The 22,361-nt window shown below is 43.4% G+C and overlaps 1 protein-coding gene across 1 annotated transcript in view; it reads left to right on the forward strand.

The window, feature by feature from the left end:
• Positions 1-22,361, forward strand: part of BRINP2 (BMP/retinoic acid inducible neural specific 2) — a 139,203-nt gene that overhangs the window by 63,957 nt on the left and 52,885 nt on the right. Inside the window, exon 2 of the mRNA XM_043924413.1 lies at positions 13,763-14,112. Within this exon, the coding sequence (XP_043780348.1) occupies positions 13,841-14,112 (272 nt within the window). The 5' untranslated portion in view covers positions 13,763-13,840. The remainder of the gene's footprint in view (positions 1-13,762; positions 14,113-22,361) is intronic.

A 22,361-nucleotide genomic window follows, 5' to 3' on the forward strand; every position in this document is an offset into this window, starting at 1 on the left:
CTACCAGGAGTGTGTTATAAGGGTAAAAACACCATGGTTAGGGTCCATCGAGGCTGGCAGATCATCCCAACAAGAGAGGAGAATGCAAGTCATTAATCTAACTGATAGCACTCCCATCCATCCTCCCCTTTGAGAACCTCCAGTCCAGGATGTTCTGTCATTTTTCTGGTCTCCCCTCCCTTTCTAGTCAAAACAGGAGGTTTTAAAAGAGGTTTTACATCAAGATGCTGTGGATGAAAAGAATAACATTTTCTGTGAGTTTGTACCACAGATGCCCTCAGATTTATTCAAGAAAACATCTCTTCAATAGAGTTGGCCAATTAACCACTCAAATGACTTGAAAACTTATTTAATGTCACTGCCTAATCACTTTATTAAATGTCACTGCTCCAACAGGCAAGAATCTCTGCTTTATCCCTCACTTCTCTTATGCTTCACTCCCTTTCTAAAACAAAGAGCCTCCTCCCAAAGAAGACTCAAATCTCAGAACCTCATCCCTTATATTTGTCCTCCTTTTATCTGCTTAGAATTAAGGGATTTCAGCATTGGGCAGGACCAGAGGGATTATTTCACGGATGACCAAAGGGAGGCTCCCAGAGAGAAGTGACTTGCTCCCAAGGGAACAAACTTGTAAGTGGAAAAGCCTGTGTATTTTTATAGCTGTAAATCATTTAAGTGGTGCACGAAGTGAAAATACTAGAGGACCCAGAACAGGTAGACCCAAATCTGCCACCAACATACATGATCTTGTGCAACTCGCTTATCTATTCCTAGGCTCAGTGTTCTCATCTGTTAAAAGGGGGGCCTAAAATTTGTGAAACAAAGTTTAAGCATCATTTTATTATGTTTTGATTCTTAAGCAATAACTATTTGTGTACTCTATTTTCTACAGAAATAGAAAATCATGTCTGCTGGTGTTAGGGATAATTATTAACAAGTTAACTATTTTGTTACTTATAATAAAATAGCAATAGTTTAGCCATATCCTTAACTAGCAATAGCTTGTTGTTGTTGTTTAGTTGCTAAATCTTGTCTATTTTGTGACCCCATGGACTATAGCCAGGCAGGCTCCTCTGTCCATGGGATTCTCCAGGCAAGAATCCTGGAGTGGGTTGCCATTTCCTTTTCCAGGGAATCTCCTGACACAGGGATGAAGCCTGCATCTCCTACATTGGCAGGCAGATTCTTTACCTCTGAACCACCTGGGCTTAGCCATATCCTTAACTCCTCTAACGTGTAACCTGTCCCCTGCACAGTATTGTTCAAAGAGTCAACTCTAGCTCCCTTGCCAAGATTTAGTACCTGAACAGCTAATGTCCCAAATTCTAATTGTTCTGTAGACACACCTAGCATGCATGAAGATGGAGACCAGCAGGAGGAGAGAAGAGAGTCCCCGTAAGTCTTCAGCTGGGTGACATCTTTGTGGAGATGTGATCCTTATAAGCTCTCCCTGGAGGCCACACTGTCCACTTGTCATGGGATTTCATCTGCATCTTATTTTCTCAGTTGACAAAACTGGAACCCATTGAAATCATGGCTTAGTGGACATATCTGAGCTAGAATACAAAGGAAGAGTCATGCCTGATTCTACTCGTACCTTTGGGCTAAGACCTTTCCATTTGTGTCGGTGTAAAACTCTGTCTTCAGTTGTTGTTGTTTTTGTTGTTCAGTTGCTCATTCATGTCTGAATCTGTGACCCCACGGACTGCAGCACACCAGGCTTCCCTGTCCTTCACCATCTTCCGGAGCTTGCACAAACTCATGTCCATTGAGTCTGTGGTGCCATTCAACCATCTCGTCCTCTGTCATCCTCTTCTCCTCCTGCCCTCAATCTTTCCCAGCATCAGGGTCTTTTCTAATGAGTCAGCTCTTCGCATCAGGTGGTGAAAGTTTTGGAGCTTCAGTTTCAGCATCAGTCCTTTTAATGAATATTTAGGATTGATTTCCTTTAGGATTGACTGGTTTGATCTCCTTGTAGTCCAAGGGACTCTCAAGAGTCTTCTCCAACACCCCAGTTCAAAAGCATCAGTTCTTCAGTGCTCAGCCATCTTTATCGTCCAACTCTCACATCCATATCTGACTACTGGAAAAACCATAGCTTTGACTAGAAGGACCTTTGTTGGCAAAGTAATCTCTCTGCTTTTTAATATGCTGTCTAGTTCAGTCATAGCTTTTCTTCCAAGGAGCAAGTGTCTTTTAACTTCATGACTGCAGTCACCATCTGCAGTGAGTTTGGAGCCCAAGAAAATAAAGTCTGTCACTGTTTCCATTGTTTCCCCATCTATTTGCCATGAAGTAATGGGACTGGATGCCTTGATCTTTGTTTTTTGAATATTGAGTTTTAAGTCAGCTTTTTCACTCTCCACTTTCACTTTCATCAAGAGGTTCTTTAGTTCCTCTTCACTTTCTGCCATATAATGGTGGTGTCATCTGCATATCTGTGATTATTGATATTTCTCCTGGAAATTTTGATTCCAGCTTGCGCTTCATCCAGCCTGGCATTTTGCACGTTATACTCTTAATATAAGCTAAATAAACAGGGTGACAATATACAGCCTTGATGTACTTCTTTCCCAATTTTGAACCAGTTTGTTGTTCCATGTCTGGTTCTAATGGTTGCTTCTTGACCTGCATACAGATTTCTCAGGGGGCAGGTAAGATGGTCTGGTAGTCCCATCTCTTTAACAATTGTCCACAGTTTGTTGTGATCCACACAGTCAAAGGTTTTAGCATAGTTGATAAGGTGGGGGTAGATGTTTTTCTGGAATTCTGTTGCTTTTTCTATGACTCATCGTGTTGGCAATTTGATCTCTGGCTCCTCTGCCTTTTCTAAATCTAGCTTGAACATCTGGAAATTCTCGGTTCACATAGTGTTGAAGCCTAGCTTGGAGAATTTTGAGCATTACTTTGCTGGCATGTGAGATGAGGGCAATTGTGTGGTAGTCTGAGCATTCTTTGGCATTGCCTTTCTTTAGGACTGGCATGAAAACTGACCTTTTCCAGTCCTGTGGCCATTGCTGAGTTTTCCAAATTTGCTGGTATATTGAGTGTAGCACTTTTACAGCACCATCTTTTAGGATTTGAAATAGGTCAGCTGGAATTCCATCACCTCCACTGACTTTGTTTGTAATGATGCTTCCTAAGGCCTATTTAACTTTGCACTCCAAGATCTCTGACTCTAGGTGAGTGATCACATCATCGTGGTTATTTGGGTCACTAAGATCTTTTTGGTACAATTCTTCTGTGTATTCTTGCCACCTCTTCCTGATATGTTCTGCTCCTGCTAGGTTCATACCATTTCTGTCCTTTATTGGGCCCATCTTTTCATGAAATATTCCCTTAGTATCTCTAATTTTCTTGAAGAGATCTCTAGACTTTGCCATTCTATTATTTCCCTCTGTCTCTTTGTATTGATCACTTAGGAAGGCTTTCTTATCTCTCCTTGCTATAGTTTGGAACTCTGCATTCTGATGGGTATATCTTTCCTTATATCTTTTGCCTTTCACTTCTCTTTTTTTCTCAGCTATTTGTTTGTTTGTTTTCATTTATTTTTATTAGTTGGAGGCTAATTACTTCACAACATTGCAGTGGGTTTTGTCATACATTGACATGAATCAGCCATGGAGTTACATGTATTCCCCATCCCGATCCCCCCTCCCACCTCCCTCTCCACCCGATTTGTAAGGCCTCCTCAGACAACCATTTTGCCTTTTTGCATTTCTTTTTCTTGGGGATAGTTCTGGTCACCGCCTCCTGTACAATGTTACAAACCTCCGCCTATAGTTCTTTCTGGCACTGTATCAGGTCTAATCCCTTGAATCTATTTCTCACTTCCACTGTATAGTCATAAGGGATTCGATTTAGGTCCTGCCTAAATGGCCTAGTGGTTTTCCATACTTTCTTTAATTTAAGTCTGAATTTTGCAATAAGGAGTTCACGATCTGAGCCACAGTCAGCTCCCAGTCTTGTTTTTGCTGACTATATAGAGCTTCTCCATCTTTGACTGCAAAGAATATAATCAATCTGATTTCGGTATTGACCATCTGGTGATGTCCATGTATAGAGTTGTCTCTTATGTTGTTGGAAGAGGGTGTTTTCTATGACCAGTGTGTTCTCTTGGAAAAACTTTATTAACCTGTGTCCTGCTTCATTTTGTACTCAAAGACCAAACTTGCCAATTACTCCAGGTATCTCTTGACTTTCTACTTTTGCATTCCAGTCCCCTAAGAAAAAAAAGGGCATCTTTTTTGTGTGTGTTAGTTCTAGAAGGTCTTGTAGATCTTCATAGAACCCATCAACTTCAGCTTCTTTGGCATTAGTGTTTGGGGCATAGACTTGGATTACTGTGATGCTGAATAATTTGCCTTGGAAATGAACAGAGATCATTCTGTCATTTTTGAAATTGCACCCAAATACTGCATTTCATCCTCTCTTTGTTGACTATGAGGGCTACTCCATTCCTTCTAAAGATTTCTTGCCCACAGTAGTAGATATAATGGTCATCTGAATTAAATTTGCCCATTCCGGTCCATTTTAGTTCACCATTTCCTAAAATGTCAATGTTCACTATTGCCATCTTCTGTTTGACCATTTCCAATTTATCTTGATTAATGAACCTAACATTCCAAGTTCCTATGCAATATTTTTCTTTACAGCATTGGACTTTACTTTCACCACCAGACATACCCACAACTGGGCATTGTTTCCACTTTGGCTCAGCCTCTTCATTTCTTCTGGAGCTATTTCTCTACTCTTCTCCAGTAGCGTATTAGGCACCTATTGGCCTGGGAAGTTAATCTTTCTTTTTTTTTTTTTTTGTTTTTTTGCCTTTTCATGCTGTTCATGGGGTTCTCAACAGGAGAAGGCAATGGCAACCCACTCCAGTACTCTCCCCTGGAAAAATCCCATGGATGGAGGAGCCTGGTAGGCTGCAATCCATGGGGTCGCTAAGAGTCGGACATGACTGAGCAACTTCACTCTGACTTTTCACTTTCATGCATTGGAGAAGGAAATGGCAACCCACTCCAGTGTTCTTGCCTGGAGAATTCCAGGGATGGGGGAGCTTGGTGGGCTGCCGTCTATGGGGTCACACAGAGTCGGACACGACTGAAGCAACTTAGCAGCAGCAGCAGCAGCAGCATGGGGTACTCAAGGCAAGAGTGCTGAAGTGGTCTGCCATTCCTTCTCCACTGGACCACGTTTTGTCAGAACTCTCCACCATGACCTGTCCTTCTTGGGTGGCCCTACACAGCATGGCTCATAGTTTCATTGAGTTAGACAAGGCTGTGGTCCACATGATCAGTTTGGTTAGTTTTCTGTGATTGTGGTTTCCATTCTTTCTGGCCTCTGATGTGTAAGGATAAGAGGCTTACAGAAGCTTCCTTATGGGAGGTACTGGCTTTGGGGCAAACTGAGTCTTGCTCTGATGGGTGGGCCATGCTCAGTAAATCATTAATGCAACCTTCCACTGATGTGTGGGGCTGTATTCCCTCCCTGACTGTGGTAGGGGTAATGGTGACCTTCAAAGGGACTTATGCCAGCATGCCATGGCTCCCAGGACTGTTGTAATCAGTGGCCCTGACCCTGTGGCAGGCCACTGTCAACCCACGGCTCTGCAGGAGACTCCCAGACACTCACAGGCAAGTGTGGCTCAGTTTGTTGTGGGGTCACTGCTCCTTTCTCCTGGGTCCTGGTGTGGACAGGTTTTGTTTGTGCCCTCCAAGAGTCTGTTTCCCCAGTCCTGTGGAAGTTCTATAATCAAGTCCCACTGGCCTTCAAAGTCATATTCCCTGGGGGTTCTCAGCCCCTTTGCCAGATCCCTAGGTTGGGGATCCAGCAAGTTGTTCTGCAGTTTGTGGGTCATCTGCCCCACGGCTCTGTGATGGGACTATGGCGACCTCCTCCAAGAGGGCTTACACCACATGTAGTGCCTCCCAGATCTGCTGCAGCCAGAGCCCCTGTCCCCGCAGCAGGTCACTGCTTACCTGTGCCTCTTTAGGCAACACTCAGACACTCAAAGGCAGGTCTGACTCAGTCTCTTGTGGGATCCCTGGGTCCTATTGTGCACAAGACTTTGTTTGTGCCCTCTGGGTGTCTCTGGTGGGAAGAGATTTAATTCTAAACATAATTTTGCTCCTCCTACCATTTTGTTGGGGCTTCTCCTTTGCCTTTGGATGCGGGGTATCTTTTTTTGGTGGGATCCAACATTCTCCTGTTGATGGTTGTTCAGCAGCTTGTTGCAGTTTTGGAGTCCTCGCAGAAGAAGGTGAGCACACGTCCTTCTACTCCACCATCTTGTAACCACAGTACAAGTTGTTTAAGTCACTCAGTTGTGTCCAATTGGATAGCAGCACAACAGGCTTCCCTGTCCTTCACTGTCTCCCGGGGTTTGCTCAAACTCTTGTCTATTGAGTCAGTGATACCATCCAACCATCTCATCCTCTGTCATCCTATTGTCCTCCTGCCTTCTACCTTTCCCAGCATCAGGGTCTTTTCCAATGAGTCAGCTCTTCACATTAGTTGGCCAAAGTATTGGAGCTTCAGCTTCAGCATCAGTCCTTCCAATGAACATTCAGGCTTTATTTCCTTTAGGATTGACTGGTTTGATCTCCTTGCTGTCCTGAGTTAGGATCTAAGTAAATGAAATTATTTGGCTTTCACAAGTAAATTTCTATTTTTTTCGTCAAGAAGCTGGCTTAGCTGTGACTTTGATATACTCACATCTAACATGGAGTTTTACTGTCACAGCCAGTTTTAGGACAAAATGGATACAATGAAGCATCATGAGGAAGGTGCAGATTGTTTTAACTTACTGAATATTAGCCGTACCAGCACAAGACATGAGAATCTAGATATTTAAAATTTGCTTGACAGGTTGCTATTACAAAGTTTCTAGTAATGTTATTTGTGGGCATAAACAGGAAATGGCCAAAAGCTATTCTCTTTGAGAAGCCCTATTTTTACACAGTTGTCAATGCAGCAATTATTTTGTCGTCTTCTTTTTTTAAGGTGAAGGGCCATATTCTAGGTATTCTTTTTTTAAAGGAAAATCTTTAAACATGTTTAAAACTTTTCTTTCTTAAAAAAGGATTTTTTTTTTTTTGTCAAAATGTCTTCAGATCCTGAGAAAAACCAGTGAAATGGAAACCATATGATTCTGAGGCCAGGTTTTTCAGAAGCGCCGTCAGCACTGAATTCAGGCGTTCTTGCTGTGCTCAGCAGACCCAGCCCGGCAATCAAAACTATTTGATTCTAAAGCTGATACTCCTATAACCAGGCAGGTTCCAGCACATTGTGAGCCCTGAAAAAAGCATAATTACAAACACTGACTGACAAGAAGCACACGTTGACTTAATATAGCTCGATTCTTTCAAAGAGCACACAGCTTTTCACACACATGCTCACACCTGTCCTTAGAAACCCTTGATTAGCAGAGGAGGGGGTGGCCGCCACCTCCCGTGTTATAGCAGAGGCCACCAAGAGGCTCAGTGGCTGGGCCAGGGCCACATGTTGTCACCAGCTCAAATTGCTGTCTCTATGAAATGCATGGAATTGATTCATCCTGTGTTTTTAAAGACTGTGTAAGTGCTAGAGTTTTTTTTATAAAAACAAAGACCCGGCCCTGACCTTGAGAGGTCTTTAACCTGATGAGGGGTGATGTTGTATGGCTCAGTGGAGATGATCAGATGTAGAGGAAATGATCATCATCACTGCACTCAAGAAATTGCCATGCTACCTTCTTCTCATGCTGAGAATAACCACTAGTCTTCTCCAGAAAGCACCAAGAACCCTCACAGGCATGCAGAATGGGAGAGAGGTATCATTGTCTTTTTTTTGGCTGTGCTGTGTCTTAGTTGTGGTATGTGGAATCTTCATTATCACAGGGGAGATCTTTAGTTGTGGCATGTGGGATCTTTTTTCTTTTTCTTTCCAGTGGTGGCATGCAAACTCTTAGTTGCGGCATGTGGGATCTAGTTCTCTGACCAGGGATTGAACCCTGGCCCCCTGCAGTGGGATTGCAGAGTCTTAGCCACTGGACCACCACAGAAGTCCCTCATTGTCTTTTATGTGTGTATTGTTTTTCAATTGCTGTGTTAGAAATTACCACAACCTTAGTGACATAAAGCAATATGAATTCACTGTGCCATAGTTTCTGTGGGTTAGGAGTGCAGGTATAGGTTAACTGGGTTCTCTGCTCAGGGTGTCACAAGACTGAAATCAAAGCATCAGTCAGGGCAGCAGTTCTGTTGGACTCAGAGGTCTCTTCCAGGCTCATGAGATTGTTGGCCAAACTGGATTTCTTGAGGTGGTTCCACTGTGGTTCCCATATTCTTACTGGCTATTGACTGGGGATTGTATTCAGTTCCTAGAGGCTACCCACAATCCCTTGCAGCATAAGCCCCATAGACCATACATAGCATAGTTGCTTGCTTTCTTCCAGGCCAGCAGGAGCCAGTCTCTCAGACACTTCACTTTCTTTTGGAGGTTCATCTGATTAAGCCAGGCCCACCCAAGATACTTTTCCTTTTGATTAACTCAAAGTCAACTGATTAGTAACCTGATCATGGGAAGAGTGTCTCATCATATTCACAGGGCTTGCCTGTACTCAACAGGAGGGGATGATATGAGACATAAACAGAAGGACTCAGGAATGTTGGGGACCATTTCAGAAACTGGCATTCTGCAGTATCCTACCCATGTCAGTGCTTGTCCACCGTACTGTGTTTGCTGCCTTGGCCTGCTGAATCAAGCAGTCCCAGCCCCCCAGAATGTGCCTCCACCACTATGCCTTTAGATAGAGAACAGTGTTTTATAAGAGGAACTAATCACTGATGGTAGGCAGTGTTTCAGACAATGTAACGAGTACTTGTTTTCATGTTGTCAGGACTCAGCAGAGTGTCTGGCACTTAGGAGTCCTCAATTTCTGTTTCTCATGCAATGAATGCATGGATGATTAAATGAGAAATATTTTGGGCATCCTCATCAGATTACATCCCATAAAAATAAATGCCTAACCCCCCACGTGCAAGGCTGATTCCTCCTTTTAGTTTATAGCTCTTTCCCCACCCCCTGGTTTAAAAAGTAATGCTTGCTTATTATAAAAACACTCTTGGAGATGTTTCTTCTTTCTATGGTTTTATTTTTTATATTTAACTTTTTTAATCCATCTGGAACTAATTTCCAAATATTATGTATAAAATAATCCATCCCCTACCCATTTAATCCGTGATGTTTCTATATATATATATGTATATATATATGCATATACACTAAGTTCTTATGTATAATAAGGTGTATTTCTGAGCTAGCTGTTCTGTTTCATTGATGTGCCCACCCACTTTGTATGTCAGTATCACCTAGTTATTGGAATTTTATTATATGTTTTAAGGTCTGGTAGGACAGGTATTGCCCCACTATTCCTTCTTCAGCCCCTCTCTCCACCAGTTCATTAAACACAGGTCTATCTTTCTGCCCACTCTAGTACTTTTGAGAACAAAGCATTCTTTGGCAAAGTCTGGACATGGAACCAGATTTAGGTTCATAGTCTACCTTTCCAGCTTCCTAGCTCAATGCCTCTCAACTGCAGGGATATGTAAACTGGCAGTGAAATGTTTAGAGTAGAAACTTATTGTTGTAATGAACTGGAATAACATCTAAGAATCATCCAGTACATAGTAGATGGTCAATACCTACCATCTGGAGTGGAGGAGTGACTCTGAAGGCCCAGGCACCTTTGCTTCTGTCCCTTCATCCTTATCAGCAGACATGGCAAATCTTTTGAAAACCTTTTGTACAAATGCTGAGGCTTGGATCTGTCAGCCTCAAGCCAGCTTTTAGGCTTAGAGTATCCAGGATTAAGACTTGGCCCAGCCTCTGGGCAGCCTCTTCAGGGTTTGATTTGGTCCAAGGGAAGTCTGGTGGTTGTGCCGAACTGGAGCCATTTCAGAGTGATCTGGGCGCCTGGGAAGTGGGTGTGAGTAAAGTGCTGAAATCCACTTTACCTAACCTTAAAGGAAATGCCGGGGAATTAACACCCTTTGCTTCATCCCCAGGGAGCCCATCTCTAGATTGGCAGCCAGAGAAAGGCTTCAGTCCACAAATTACAGGTGTTGGGGATGGGAAGTCATTCTAGCACAGACAGGTGGTACTGGTGAGGGGAGATGGGCGAGACTCTGACAGCATGTGTTAGACTTTGAAGGTGGAAGACATGAATTGGATTGCAAGAGCCCCCACAGTACTGAGTTAGTCCTATGCACTTGCCGAGAGGTTTATAAAGGTGACTAGTTATCCTTAGACAAGTACAGGCACTGGAAAGCAAAGGCCTGGGGTGAGTCATAGGGACCCAGGAGTTTTGAAGGCCAAAACCTTACTTCTTTCCTGGAACTTTCCCTCCAACTCAGAGAGGGTCAGACAGGAATACACTCTTTCATATCTTCAAGAAGCATCCCTGAAGGCCTGCTATGTGCTCTCAGGAACTAGGATAGGAGGATAGACAGCTATGACCTCAGAGAGTTTTCATACAACACAGTGAGGAGAAAAAGCATGACGGCCATCCTCGTGTTTCTGGATTTGCTCCCTGATGATGCCAATGAGGCAGTTTGATTTCCCACTCTAGCTTATCCCTGCATGGCCTTCTGTGAAAGAACAGATCAGATGTTCACAGCTAGAAGTCAAAAGCTGGACTATTGTCTAGTCAAGCCTTTTTCTCTTCTCCTCTTTTTTTTAATAAAAAATATAATTTAATCCTACATTTTTATTAATTGAAGTATGGTTGATTTACAATGTTGTGTTAGTTTTGGGTGTATGGCACAGGATTCAGTTATCTATCTATCTATCTATCTATCAAGTACTTATAAAGTGTGTATATGTGTGTGTGTTAGCCACTCAGTCATGTCGAACTCTTTGCGACCCCATGGACTGTAGCCCACCAGGCTCCTCTGTCCATGGAATTTTCCAGGCAAGAATACTGAAGTAGGTTGTCATTCCCTTCTTCAGAGGATATTCCTGACTCAGGGATCGAACCCAGGTCTCCTGCATTGCAGACAGATTCTTCACTCTCTGAACCACCAGGGAAGCCATATATATATTTGCTGTTGATCAGTCACTCAGTCATGTCCCTAAGAGTCCACAACTCTTTGTGACCCCATGGACTGCAGCACATCAGGCTTCCCTGTCCTTTGCTATCTCCCAAGGTTTGCTCAAACTCATGTCCATTGAGCTGATGGTGCCATCCAACCATCTCATCCTCTGTTGTCCCCTTCTCTTTATGCCCTCAATCTCTCCCAGAAGCAGTGTCTTTTCCAATGAGTCATCTGTTCCCATCAGGTGGCCAAAGTTTTGGAGCTTCAGCATCAGTCCTTCAGTGAATATTCAGGTTTGATTTCCTTTACGATTAACTGCTTTGATCTCCTTACTGTCCAAGGGACTCTCAAAAATCTTCTCTAGTATCACAGTTCAAAAGCATCAATTCTTCAGTGCTTAGCCTTCTTTATGGTCCAGCTCTCACATCTGTACATGACTACTGGAAAAACCATAGCTTTGACTATAGGGACCTTTGTCGGCAAAGTGATGTCTCTGCTTTTAAACATGCTGTCTAGGTTTGTCATAGTTTTTCTTCCAAGGTGCAACCATCTTTTAATTTCAAGGCCACAGTCACTATCCACAGTGATTTTGGAGTCCAAGAAAACAAAGTCTGTCACTTTCCATTTTTTCCCCATCTATTTGCCATGAAGTGTGGGGGCCAGATGCCATGACCTAGTTTTTTGAATGTTGAGTTTTAAGCCAGCTTTCTCACTCTCCTCTTTCACTTTCATCAAGAGGTTCCTCTTCACTTTCTGCCATTAAGTTGGTGTCATCTGTATTTCTGAGGTTACTGATATTTCTCCCGGCAATCTTAATTCCAGCTTGAGCTTCATCCATCCTGGCATTTTGCATGATGTACTCTCATATAAGTTAAATAAGCAGAGTGACAATATACAGCCTTGATGTACTTCTTTCCCAATTTTGAACCAGTTTGTTGTTCCATGTCCAGTTCTAACTGTTGCTTCTTGGCCCACATACAGGTTTCTCAGGAGGCCAATAAGGTGGTCTGGTATTTCTGTCTCTTTAAGAATTTTCCACAGCTTGTTGTGATCCATACAGTCAAAGGCTCTAGCGTAGTCAATGAAGCAAAAGTAGATGTTTTTCTGGAATTACTTTGCTTTTTTCTATGATCCACCAGATGTTGGCAATTTGATCTCTGATTCCTCTGCCTTTTCTAAATCCAGTTGGTACATCTGGAAATTCTTGGTTCACATACTGTTGAAGCCTCATCTGAAGGATGAGCATTACCTTGCTAGCGTGTGAAATGAGTGCAATTGTGCAGTAGATTGAGCATTCTTTGGCATTGCCTTTCTTTGGGATTGGAATGAAAACTGACCTTGGCCAGTCCTGTGGCCACTGCTGAGTTTTCCAAATTTGCTGGCATATTGAGTGCAGCACTTTCATAGCATCATCTTTTAGGATTTGAAATAGCTCAGCTATTTGATATATACGTGTGTGTGTATATATATGTATATATATAATTTTTCAGATTCTTTTCTCTTATAAGTTGTTACAAAATATTGAGTACAGTTCCCTGTGATATACAGTAGGTCCTTACTGCTCATCTACTTTACATATAGTTGTGTGTATATGTTAATCCCAAACTCCTCATCTATCCCTCTACCCTCCCCATTTGGTAACCATAAGTTTGTTTTCTATGTCTGTGGGTCTATTTCTGTTTTGTAAATAAGTTAATTTGTGTTTATTTTTTATATATTTTATATATAATTTTATATATTTTATTTTTTATATATAAGTGATATATTTGTCTTTCTCTGACTTACTTCACTTTGTATGATAATACCCACGTCCATCCACATTTCTGCTAATGTCATGATTTCATTCTTTTTTATGATGGAGTAATATTCCACTATGTACATATACCACATCTTTATCCATTTACCTGTCAGTGGACATTTAGGTTGCTTCCATGTCTTGGTTCTTCTTAATAGTGCTTTTGTGAATACTGGGGTGACTGTTTCTTTTCAAATTATGGTTTTCTCTGGATATATGCCCAGGAGTAGGATTGGTGGATGATATGGTAACTCTATTTTTTGTTTTATAAGGAACCTCCATACTGTTCTCCCTAGTAAGCCTCTTTATTTTCTTTAAGAGATAACCAAACTTAGAGAAAGGTGGTAATTTGCTCAAGTTAATCCAGCTTTGTAACAGTGATGGGACTTCACTATTCTGCCCACAATTCATCATCAGAAAAGTGGGATTTCTCTTTTCTTTACATCAAGCCTTTAGAGGCAGCACACAGTCTATGAGTCTATCACTGGAACACAGTGAACATTCACATTTTTGAGAGAGGAAGACAAATGTGGATGGTGTCAAGTTTACATAGAAAACAAAGAAGCAACACAGTGTAAGAGTTAGACCACCTGAGGTCAAAATTCTGGTTTCTTCACTTAAAAGCTGCATAATCTTAAGCAGCTTTCTTCATTTCACTATACCTTATCTTCTTATCTGCAAAATGAACATGATGGTGTTGCCCATTGGATTGTTTTAAGAATTACATGAAATGTACATGGACGCTTGGCTCAAGGCCTAGAATGAAGGTGTATCACTAGGATGAAGGGTTTCTAGAAGGGTCCCTGCCCAGGGAGGGTTGATGTTCCCAGGCCCAGGGGGTCAGACCATGGTGTGCGACTGACATCTCCATGTGGCCCTTTTCCAGTTCCAGGAGCCCTGGAGGAGCGGCGCCAAGTGGGAGAGTGTGGCGAGAGAATGAAGACACCAACCGCCCGGGAGAAGCATGAGGTGGCAGTGCAGCGCTCGGCTTAGAGGGCTTCGGCCGGTGGCGGCGGCCCCATGGGCAGCTCTGCTGGCACTAGGCCTCCCCGGTTGGGTGCTGGCTGTCTCGGCCACGGCGGCCGCTGTGGTCCCCGAGCATCATGCCTCCACGGCCGGTCAGCCGCCCCTGGACTGGCTTCTCACCGATCGGGGCCCCTTCCACCGCGCGCAGGAGTACACGGACTTCGTGGAGCGCTACCGCCAGGGTTTCACCACCAGGTACCGGATCTACAGGTGAGTGGGGCTCCCCTCCGAAGCCAGCCTGGGCCTGCACGGGTGCCAACCGCGAAGCCAGCTGGCAGACCGCAGATTGCACTAGGAGAGAGCTGGAGGAGTGGCAGGCAAGGGGAACAAGCTTGCCATGTTTTTTTTTTTTTTTTTAAGCAAGAAGAAAACACATACAAGCTGGAAAACCTGCTGATGCCTCCTGGGGAACTTAGCAAAAGGGTTTCTATTTATAGGTTGTGCTGCTTATAAATTGAGGACAAATCAGGCGGCATGGAGTCAGCATGTGGCCCGTGCTGCTGCGGGAGGTCAGAGTCAAATGCTGGGGATGGGTTTTAACTAATGGGTGAGATAGTTTATGAGTTGTAATTACCTCGACTTGCAAACGAAGGCAGGGCAGCTCCAGTTCCTGCCTTAGAAGTGGGGGGAGCCCCACAGAGGCAGGGAGGGGCCTGCGCTCACCCTCCTCAACACCACAGCCTCAGCTGGCCTTGTGCAAGGAAAGGGGCTGTGTCTTCCTGCCCTCTGTCTGAATGTCCCTCAGGAGCATCAGAGCTGAAAGTCAAACACGTGACCTACCTGGTCCATCTGACTAGGCACAAATTCCCGGCTGCTGGAGCAGCACTTCAAAAGCACAAGGCTCCTCGAAACCCTCACCTTGGGTGACTCAGTGAACCTCAGCGCTCCCTGGAGTGTATCCCTGGATTCAACTTTGCCCTTCATCACTGGGCTCAGTCTCTCCCTTAGTTCAACCCCTTTTCCTCTTCACATTAACCGTAGTCTTCAGATAACTCTAGGAGCTTTGCTAGAATTTTTTTTTTTTAATTAAAGACATTTACTTTTCAGTTACAGATTAGTTCCGAATGAAAGGAGTGGAGATGAAATATGAAAAAACACAAAGAGAAACAGAATCAGAAAATCACCTATTCTTTTGCCAGGTAGAGGTTGCTCTCTGTAACCTGAGTGTATGCATTCTTAGTCTTATGAACATGCTAAAGGTTTCACCCTCTCTCTGGATCTAGCAGTTTACATCTACATGCCTTATGCACATGAACTCACTTAATCTTTCTAACAATCCTCTGTGGGAAGAACAATTATTCTCCCTGTTATACAGATGAGAAAACTGAGGTCCAGAGAAGTTAAGGAAATTGTCCAGGGGCACACGGCTGGTAAATGGAGATCGTATGGTATCTGCATGTGCTTTCCATATAAGAAAGGAGGTGAACTGTAATGGGAGAAGAATAAGACTTTCCAGTGGGGTTAGAGTACTTGGTGTAGAATTTCACAAAGCTCTCTCCCACAGCAGAAGAGAGGCCCTTCTCTTCTAGCTGTTTGTGAGCATATCATAACAATTACACAACCAGGTTCTAACATTAAACTCCAAATCCTACCTCCTCTTTTCATTTTTCCATTCTTATTTGGAAATCAGAGTGTTCTCTCACTTGGAGGAGATGACTGGTTGTTCTAAAATAGCTCTGGCCTGTCTAACCATGGGTCCCCAGAGATTATTGCTCTCTCCATTTAGGTTTGTATTCATGTAGGCACAGGTGCTTCAAAGTGAAGATTCTGGAGCCAAATGACCTGAACTCTAATCCTGGAGCTGCAGCTTACTAGTTTTATAATGTTGGGATAATTATTTAATTTCTTTGTTCCCCACTTTCTTTATTTGTAAAATTGGGACAATTATAGTGTCCACCTCTAATGGACTGATGTGAAAATTAAAAGAGTTGATTGATGTAAAACACTTAGAATAGTGCTTAATAAATACTACCTATTATTAGAGTATCACTCAATAAGTATTAACCAATGGAAAAAGTTATAATGAGATGAGAGCCATGGGTACTCTCTTTGCGATAACATCTGCTGAGGACTTAGCATTTGACAACTTACATTAGAAGGAGAAAAAAATGTTCTCCTGTTTTTTGTTTTTTTTAATAAATAGAGAAGTGTTTCATGCTTCTCTATTTTTTTAACTAATTAATTTATTTGTAGCCCTACCCCACAGCATGCAGAACTTCCCTAACCAGGGATCAAACCTCTGCCCACTCCATCACAAGCACAGAGTCCCAAGGAATGGAATCACCAGGGAAGTCCCTCTTGCTTTCTTTTTTAAAGTGCATTAACCTTAATTCCTTCTCTCTCTCTCAACTGGAGAATGAATGAATCTTCTCTGGGGCACACTCTTACTGGTCTTATGACTACCAGAAGGAACCAGCTTATTTCCAGCCTGTTTTAGAGTCACCACAGAGAATGACCTTTCATCTAAAGTCAGGGAAAGCCAACCGAGCAGGCCTGCCTTGAGGTATCCTACAGAAGGGAGTCAGTGGTCCCTGCCAGCTCCCTGGTCCCAGGGCTAACATGAACAGTCTCAGGATGGCACCATTAGGAGAAAAGAGACTATATACATCCTTGTGAAAACTTTCTAAATAGCAGGATGGGGCTTGGCCATCTTACTCAATTTTTGGTCAGCTTTTAAATTCCATTAGCCGACCTCTCAGCAGCTCCTCAAGACCTGTCAGACCAAGATCTGAGCAATCAGCCCACTTCTCAGACACTGTCTCTTAACAGGCTAGTGATAAGAGCTGTGAGAGCAGAGATCCTGTCTCTAATTCCATTTGTGACCCCTGAATGCCCACATTTGCACCACTCTTTAGCCCTCAGTACAATAAACATTTAAGTGATCTGCCTCTCACACCAGCCCTGTGAGGCAGGTGGGGACTCTTAGGGTTCAAAGCAGTGAGTTGGACTTGTTCAAGGTCAGAGAGCTAGCCAGTCATAGCCAGAAGTAACACTCAGGGCTCCTGACTTGAAGTCTCCTGCTCATAACTCTAGACCACGCCACTTCCTTTTGACTGGTAAATGCATCTTCTTCATAATGCGCAACCTAATCAGGCACCTAAATTGAGCTGATGCAAATGTAAATATGGTTTCTTGAAACACTCTAGCGGTAATGTTCCATTCTCTCTTTGCTACAAATCAAAGTAATGAGCAGTCTGGTTTTTTTTTTTTAATTTCTTTTTGTATTAAGGCTTTAATAGAGAGATAATCATGGGATTGGAAAAAATCCAAACCGCTATGATGAAACACTTATAACTCGGAAAGAATAAATTAAAATGAAGAGACAAAGTTAGAAATAGTATAGAACAGTGGGTGTGATATGGTGGTTGGAAGAAAAAAGCAAGGCCAGGTATAATTCCAAATTATTGACCTTAGTCATTAATGCCTCCATTTCTGTCTCTCTTTTAGAAAAGAAGGGTCTGGGGATGTGTTAGAAGTCTTTTGAGAGGACAACAAATCAAAAATTAATAGATATCTTTATTTTAAAAAAGACCTTTATATTTTTATCATATTCTGGGCAGAGTTTGCAAATTTTGAGAACCAAAGTAGAACAAAGCTTAAAACAAAGAGGTTGGAGTGGTATTCAAAGGTAGGCAGTGTAGAAACAGAAATGTGTTTTAGCAGGTGCATCTGGAAACATCCAGTAGGACAAACTGGAATAGAATCAGATGGTATGTTGAATGAGGTCCATTAAAAGAACCTTTCCACAGGCACCAGAGCAGTTATCATAAGGAAAGATAATCTGTTTATGATTCATTAGGATGGAAAACAAGGGTTGGCAATAGCTTACCTGAGAAGGAAGTGAGACACAGGCAAAACCAAATATTTTGTCCATGCTGCTCCTTGCGTGGTCTGTGGACCAATAGCATTGGCATTACCTGAGAGCTTGTGAAAATTGCAGAACCTGAAGCCTTGTCCCAACCTACAAAATCAGAATATGCATTTTAGCAAGAGCCCCACATGAACCGTATAGCATTAAAGCTTGATTAGACTAAGTGCTTGGGAGATGGAGAGGAGAGCGGAGTGGCCAGGGTGGGGAAGGACAGAAGGCTTCATGGTAAGGCAGCATCCTCCATGATGCACTTGAGGCAGTGAGAATATTTACAGGAGATGCTACAAATAGAGTAGTAGTCATGGGAAATTGAATTTAGGGATTATTAGTGCCAAGGCACATAAACTCATAAGAATAGATGCAAGCAGCTGGGGGAAAAGATGTTTAAAAGCAGAAAAGGCTGGAGGGCCTAGAACCAGCCTGTGGGTGCCTTGTGGGGGATGGAGAGGTGGGGAAGCAGAGAGCAGCTGTGGAAGCCATCAGACAGGGAGCACCAGAGCTGATTTATCATCCAGACCACATCTCACGGACTAACAAACACTGATTTGAATAAACAGCGAACCCTGGGAGAGGCACCATTTCCAATTAAGAGATCACAATCCACATAAATAAATGGCAACCTCAGTCTGCCTGGGTAAATCCCAGTGATTTCCTAGGTGTTCATTACGGCTGCAGAGGTAGAGAAAGGTTGTGTTATCACGCAGCTGCAGGGCACCACAAGGGAAGCCCTGGTTCTCAGGTGGATGGGACAGGCAGGGAAGGAGGTGAGTTCTGCCAGAAACACTACCATCACCTGAGCCAACTAGTTGATCTCTGCCCTTCTTACTGGGTTTCTATTTTGGCGAGGGAGTTTCTTGAGATAGAAGAAGAGGAAGAAATAGTACAAAAACTAGAGCAAAACAAAGCAAAACCAGAGGCATTGCAGAGCGATGAGCCTAGAGACTCATCACAGGTACTCTTTCTTGGTCCATAGAGGTGAGGAGGTGGGAGGGGAACAGAATGAAGTGTCTAGAATCTACTTTCCTCAGGAGTTCACTGCTGGCTAAATGTACAGCCCAGTATCTGACATAGACTATCTAATCTAGGCTGTAGACCCAGCCCAAGGACTTCACCCAAGGAATTTTCTTCCAGAAGTGTCTGGAGGTCGAGCCCTACAAGGGCATATAGGCCCTGGAATCAGGCCTTGCAGACCCTCATCCTTGGACAGCATCTCCTCTCCATCTTAACATGGCAACATCTGGGACCAGTGGAGCAGACCTATGTGAAGGAGGAGGTGTACTGCCCACTTGGAGAAAGGAGAAAACACATAAACAGACAAAGGCGATTCAAGAGCGTGAGAAGAGCAATATCCCTTCAACCTGTTTTATTGAAGGCCAACTCTGTGCTTATCCTTCTACAAGATTCTGATGATAAATCATGAACAGGGAAGACACAGCTCTTGATCTGGTGGAACTCACAAGACCAGTGCATTTGGAGAAGGTGCTAGATGGCTCAGCACAGCAAGGTTGAGGAAAGCTGCAATGAAGTAATGCCTTGGCTGGACTCTGATGGCTGAGTGGGAGCTCTCCGGGTGGAGAGCTTGGGAAACGGTGCCGTGGACACAGAAGTGGTAAAACCAGAGGTGTGGGAGCACCAGGTGTGCTTTAGACACTGAGCAGCCAGCTCCAGGCATCCAGTGTAAATGCAGAGAAGCATGTGACTGTCCCTCCTCCACCTGTTCTGCCCCACTGCTTTATTTCTGCCATATCTTGTCCCTCCAAAATGCCAAAAGAGTCTCCTAGACATTGATTTCTTTCAGGGTGCAGTTTTAAAAAGCCTCTTTCCTGAAGTGGCATGTCATTTTCCTGTATTAGCGATGAGTAAAATGAAGTAGAAGTAATTATATATCTGGAGAAGGTAGGACCAAAGGCAATTCCTTGTGTTTCTACCTGGGAAAAAATGGACTTTGAACATGCATCTGGCGAGAAAATGGTATGCCGTGCTTTGAGATCTTATAAAGCCACCTGTTCAACTGAAAATCCAGGGTCACCCATGCTTTAAAAATTGAATTTAGAGTAAGCTTCCCACACTGTGTGTTTGCTCACTTGGTCCTCTTGCAAGCATTTATGGAACATCTACCTTGTGGAAAGCATTATTCTGGGCACCATAGCAGGCTGTGAAAAAGAAAACAGGATTCTACTGATTTCCGGGAGTTCAGCTGTCCAGTTTGAGTGACAGCACACTCACGGGAAAAGCACATTAGAATGTAGCATCCCAGGCTCTGGGGAGAAGAAGATATTTAGCACATTCTCAGTGAGTGATGGATAGATTTGGTCCATGAATGCCGTATCAGAATAAATTCTCAGGATATCAGTCCCATGTTCCCCAAGGACAAAATGACTCTTGCCCCAAATTTTCTCATGTCTTCTGGGGGACTATATCCGGGTCATTCATGTGGGATTGAAATAGGATTGCACAGGTGGTCTGTGAATAGAAAATGTTAAAAAAAAAAAAACAAAACACTCTTGCAAAAAAGGCAGGGAAAAAGCCAGGAAGGCCAGGGGGAGAAAGCCAGTTCAGTTTTGTTTTCAGATGAGATTTAGTGGAAAGATCTTGAGTCAGTCAGGCAGAGAAAAAGAGGATTAATTTTTGCTTTGAGAAATAATTAATTTTATTCATGAATGAATTGCTACTTAGAGGCGCATAGATGTAGAAAGGAATGAGGTAGGCTTCATCTAGAAACAGTCGCGACACAGATGCAGACAGACAGGGACGCTGGCTAGCCACGTGGTATTTTCATTTTTTTTTTTTTTCCTTCAAGAGCTTTTTCTGGGTCAGGGATTCTCCATTTTTTTCCCTCGCTATTCAGCTTCTGTCACATTTATCCCACCTAAGGGCTTCTCACATCTCCTACAAGAAAATTATGTCAGTCCATGTTGTTTAGAACAGTGAGTGGCATGTGGTGGGGCATTTATTCACTCAATGCATGCTTATTATCTCTGTGTGCTGGCCATTCCCCCAGGGCGGGGGGCACAGCTGTGAATGAGATGCGGCCCAGGCCTCAGGGAGCTCTGCCTTCCAGGAAGGCAGACCCACAGGAGCAAGTGGTTGGAAGTGGGCTGAGGTCTATGCGGGTGACCAAAGCACTGGGTGTGAATTTGGTTCCCAATGCCAGTTATCCATTTTCTCCTCTGGGATTTGAAACAGGTGAGCGTGCTCGTGAGGTGCTCAAAGCCAGTGGGACAGATTTATCACCATGAAGCAGGGCTGGAGATGAAGGTTTGGACCCGAGTCTGAGACAGTTGTGTGAATTCCTCTTCTCACAATCTCTCCTGACTCAAAGACAGCCTTCTGGTCTTTCAGACTGATTTGCCCATTCCTACATGAAGCAACCAGAGAAGGCATCATTGGATACTGCAGATGGGCTGGGCAGGTGACCTCAGGTGGAGCTCTACCAGCTGAGCAGGAGAAAGCCCTAGAAGGGATTGCTGACTGGAGCGTGTGGGTGTACAAGAGACAGAAGCTTTCTGTGTACAGGGATCTCAGAGCATTGACTGTTCTTGTTGCTGTTTAGTCACCAAGTCGTGTCCAACTCTGCCAGCTCATGGACGGCAGCATGCCAGGCTTCCCTGTCCCTCACCATCTCCTGGAGTTTATCTGAGTCCATGTCCATTGAATCAGTGATGCTATCCAACCATCTCATCATCTATCTCTTTCTTCTCCTGACTTCAATCTTTCCTAGCATCAGGGTCTATCCAATAAGTCAGCTGTTAGCGTCAGATGGCCAAAGTATTGGAGCTTCAGCTTCACTGTCAGTCTTCCAAAGAGTATTCAGGGTTGCTTTCCTTTAAGATTGACTGGTTTGATCTCCTTGCTGTCCAAGGGACTCTCAAAGGTCTTCTCCAACACCACAGTAAAGCATCAGTTCTTCGACATTCTGCCTTCTTTATTGTGCAGTTCTCACATCCGTACATGACTGCTGGAAAAACCATAGCTTTGACTATACAGACCTTTGTCAGCAAAGTGATGTCTTTGCTTTTTAACACACTGTCTAGGTTTGTCATAGATTTCCTGCCAAGAAGCAGTCATCTTCTAATTTCATGACTGCAGTCACCATCCGCAGTGATTTAAAAACCCAAGAAGAGGAACTCTGTCACTGCTTCTACATTTTCCCCTTCTATTTGCCATGAAGTGATGGGGCCAGATGCCATGATCTTGGATTTTTTTTAATATTGAGCTTTAAGCCGGCCTTTTCACTCTCCTCCTTTACCCTCATCAAGAGGCTCTTTAGTTCCTCTTTCACTTTCTGTCATTAGACTGGTATCATCCGCAGAACCAGAGATCAAATTGCCAGCATTCACTGGATCATAGAGAAAGCAAGGGAATTCCAGAAAAAACATCTACCTCTTTCAAAGGTCCGCATAGTCAAAGCTATATATAGCCAACAAGCTATATATAGCTGTATAGCTGACAAATGTCCATCTAGTCAAAGCTATGGTTTTTTAGTAGTCATGTATGGGTGTAAGAGTTGTACCATAAAGAAAGCTGAGCACCGAAGAATTGATGCTTCTGAACTGTGGTGCTGGAGAAGACTCTTGAGAGTTCCTTG

Source organism: Cervus elaphus, chromosome 14 (genome assembly GCF_910594005.1).
Source record: "Cervus elaphus chromosome 14, mCerEla1.1, whole genome shotgun sequence".
NCBI lineage: Eukaryota > Metazoa > Chordata > Mammalia > Artiodactyla > Cervidae > Cervus > Cervus elaphus.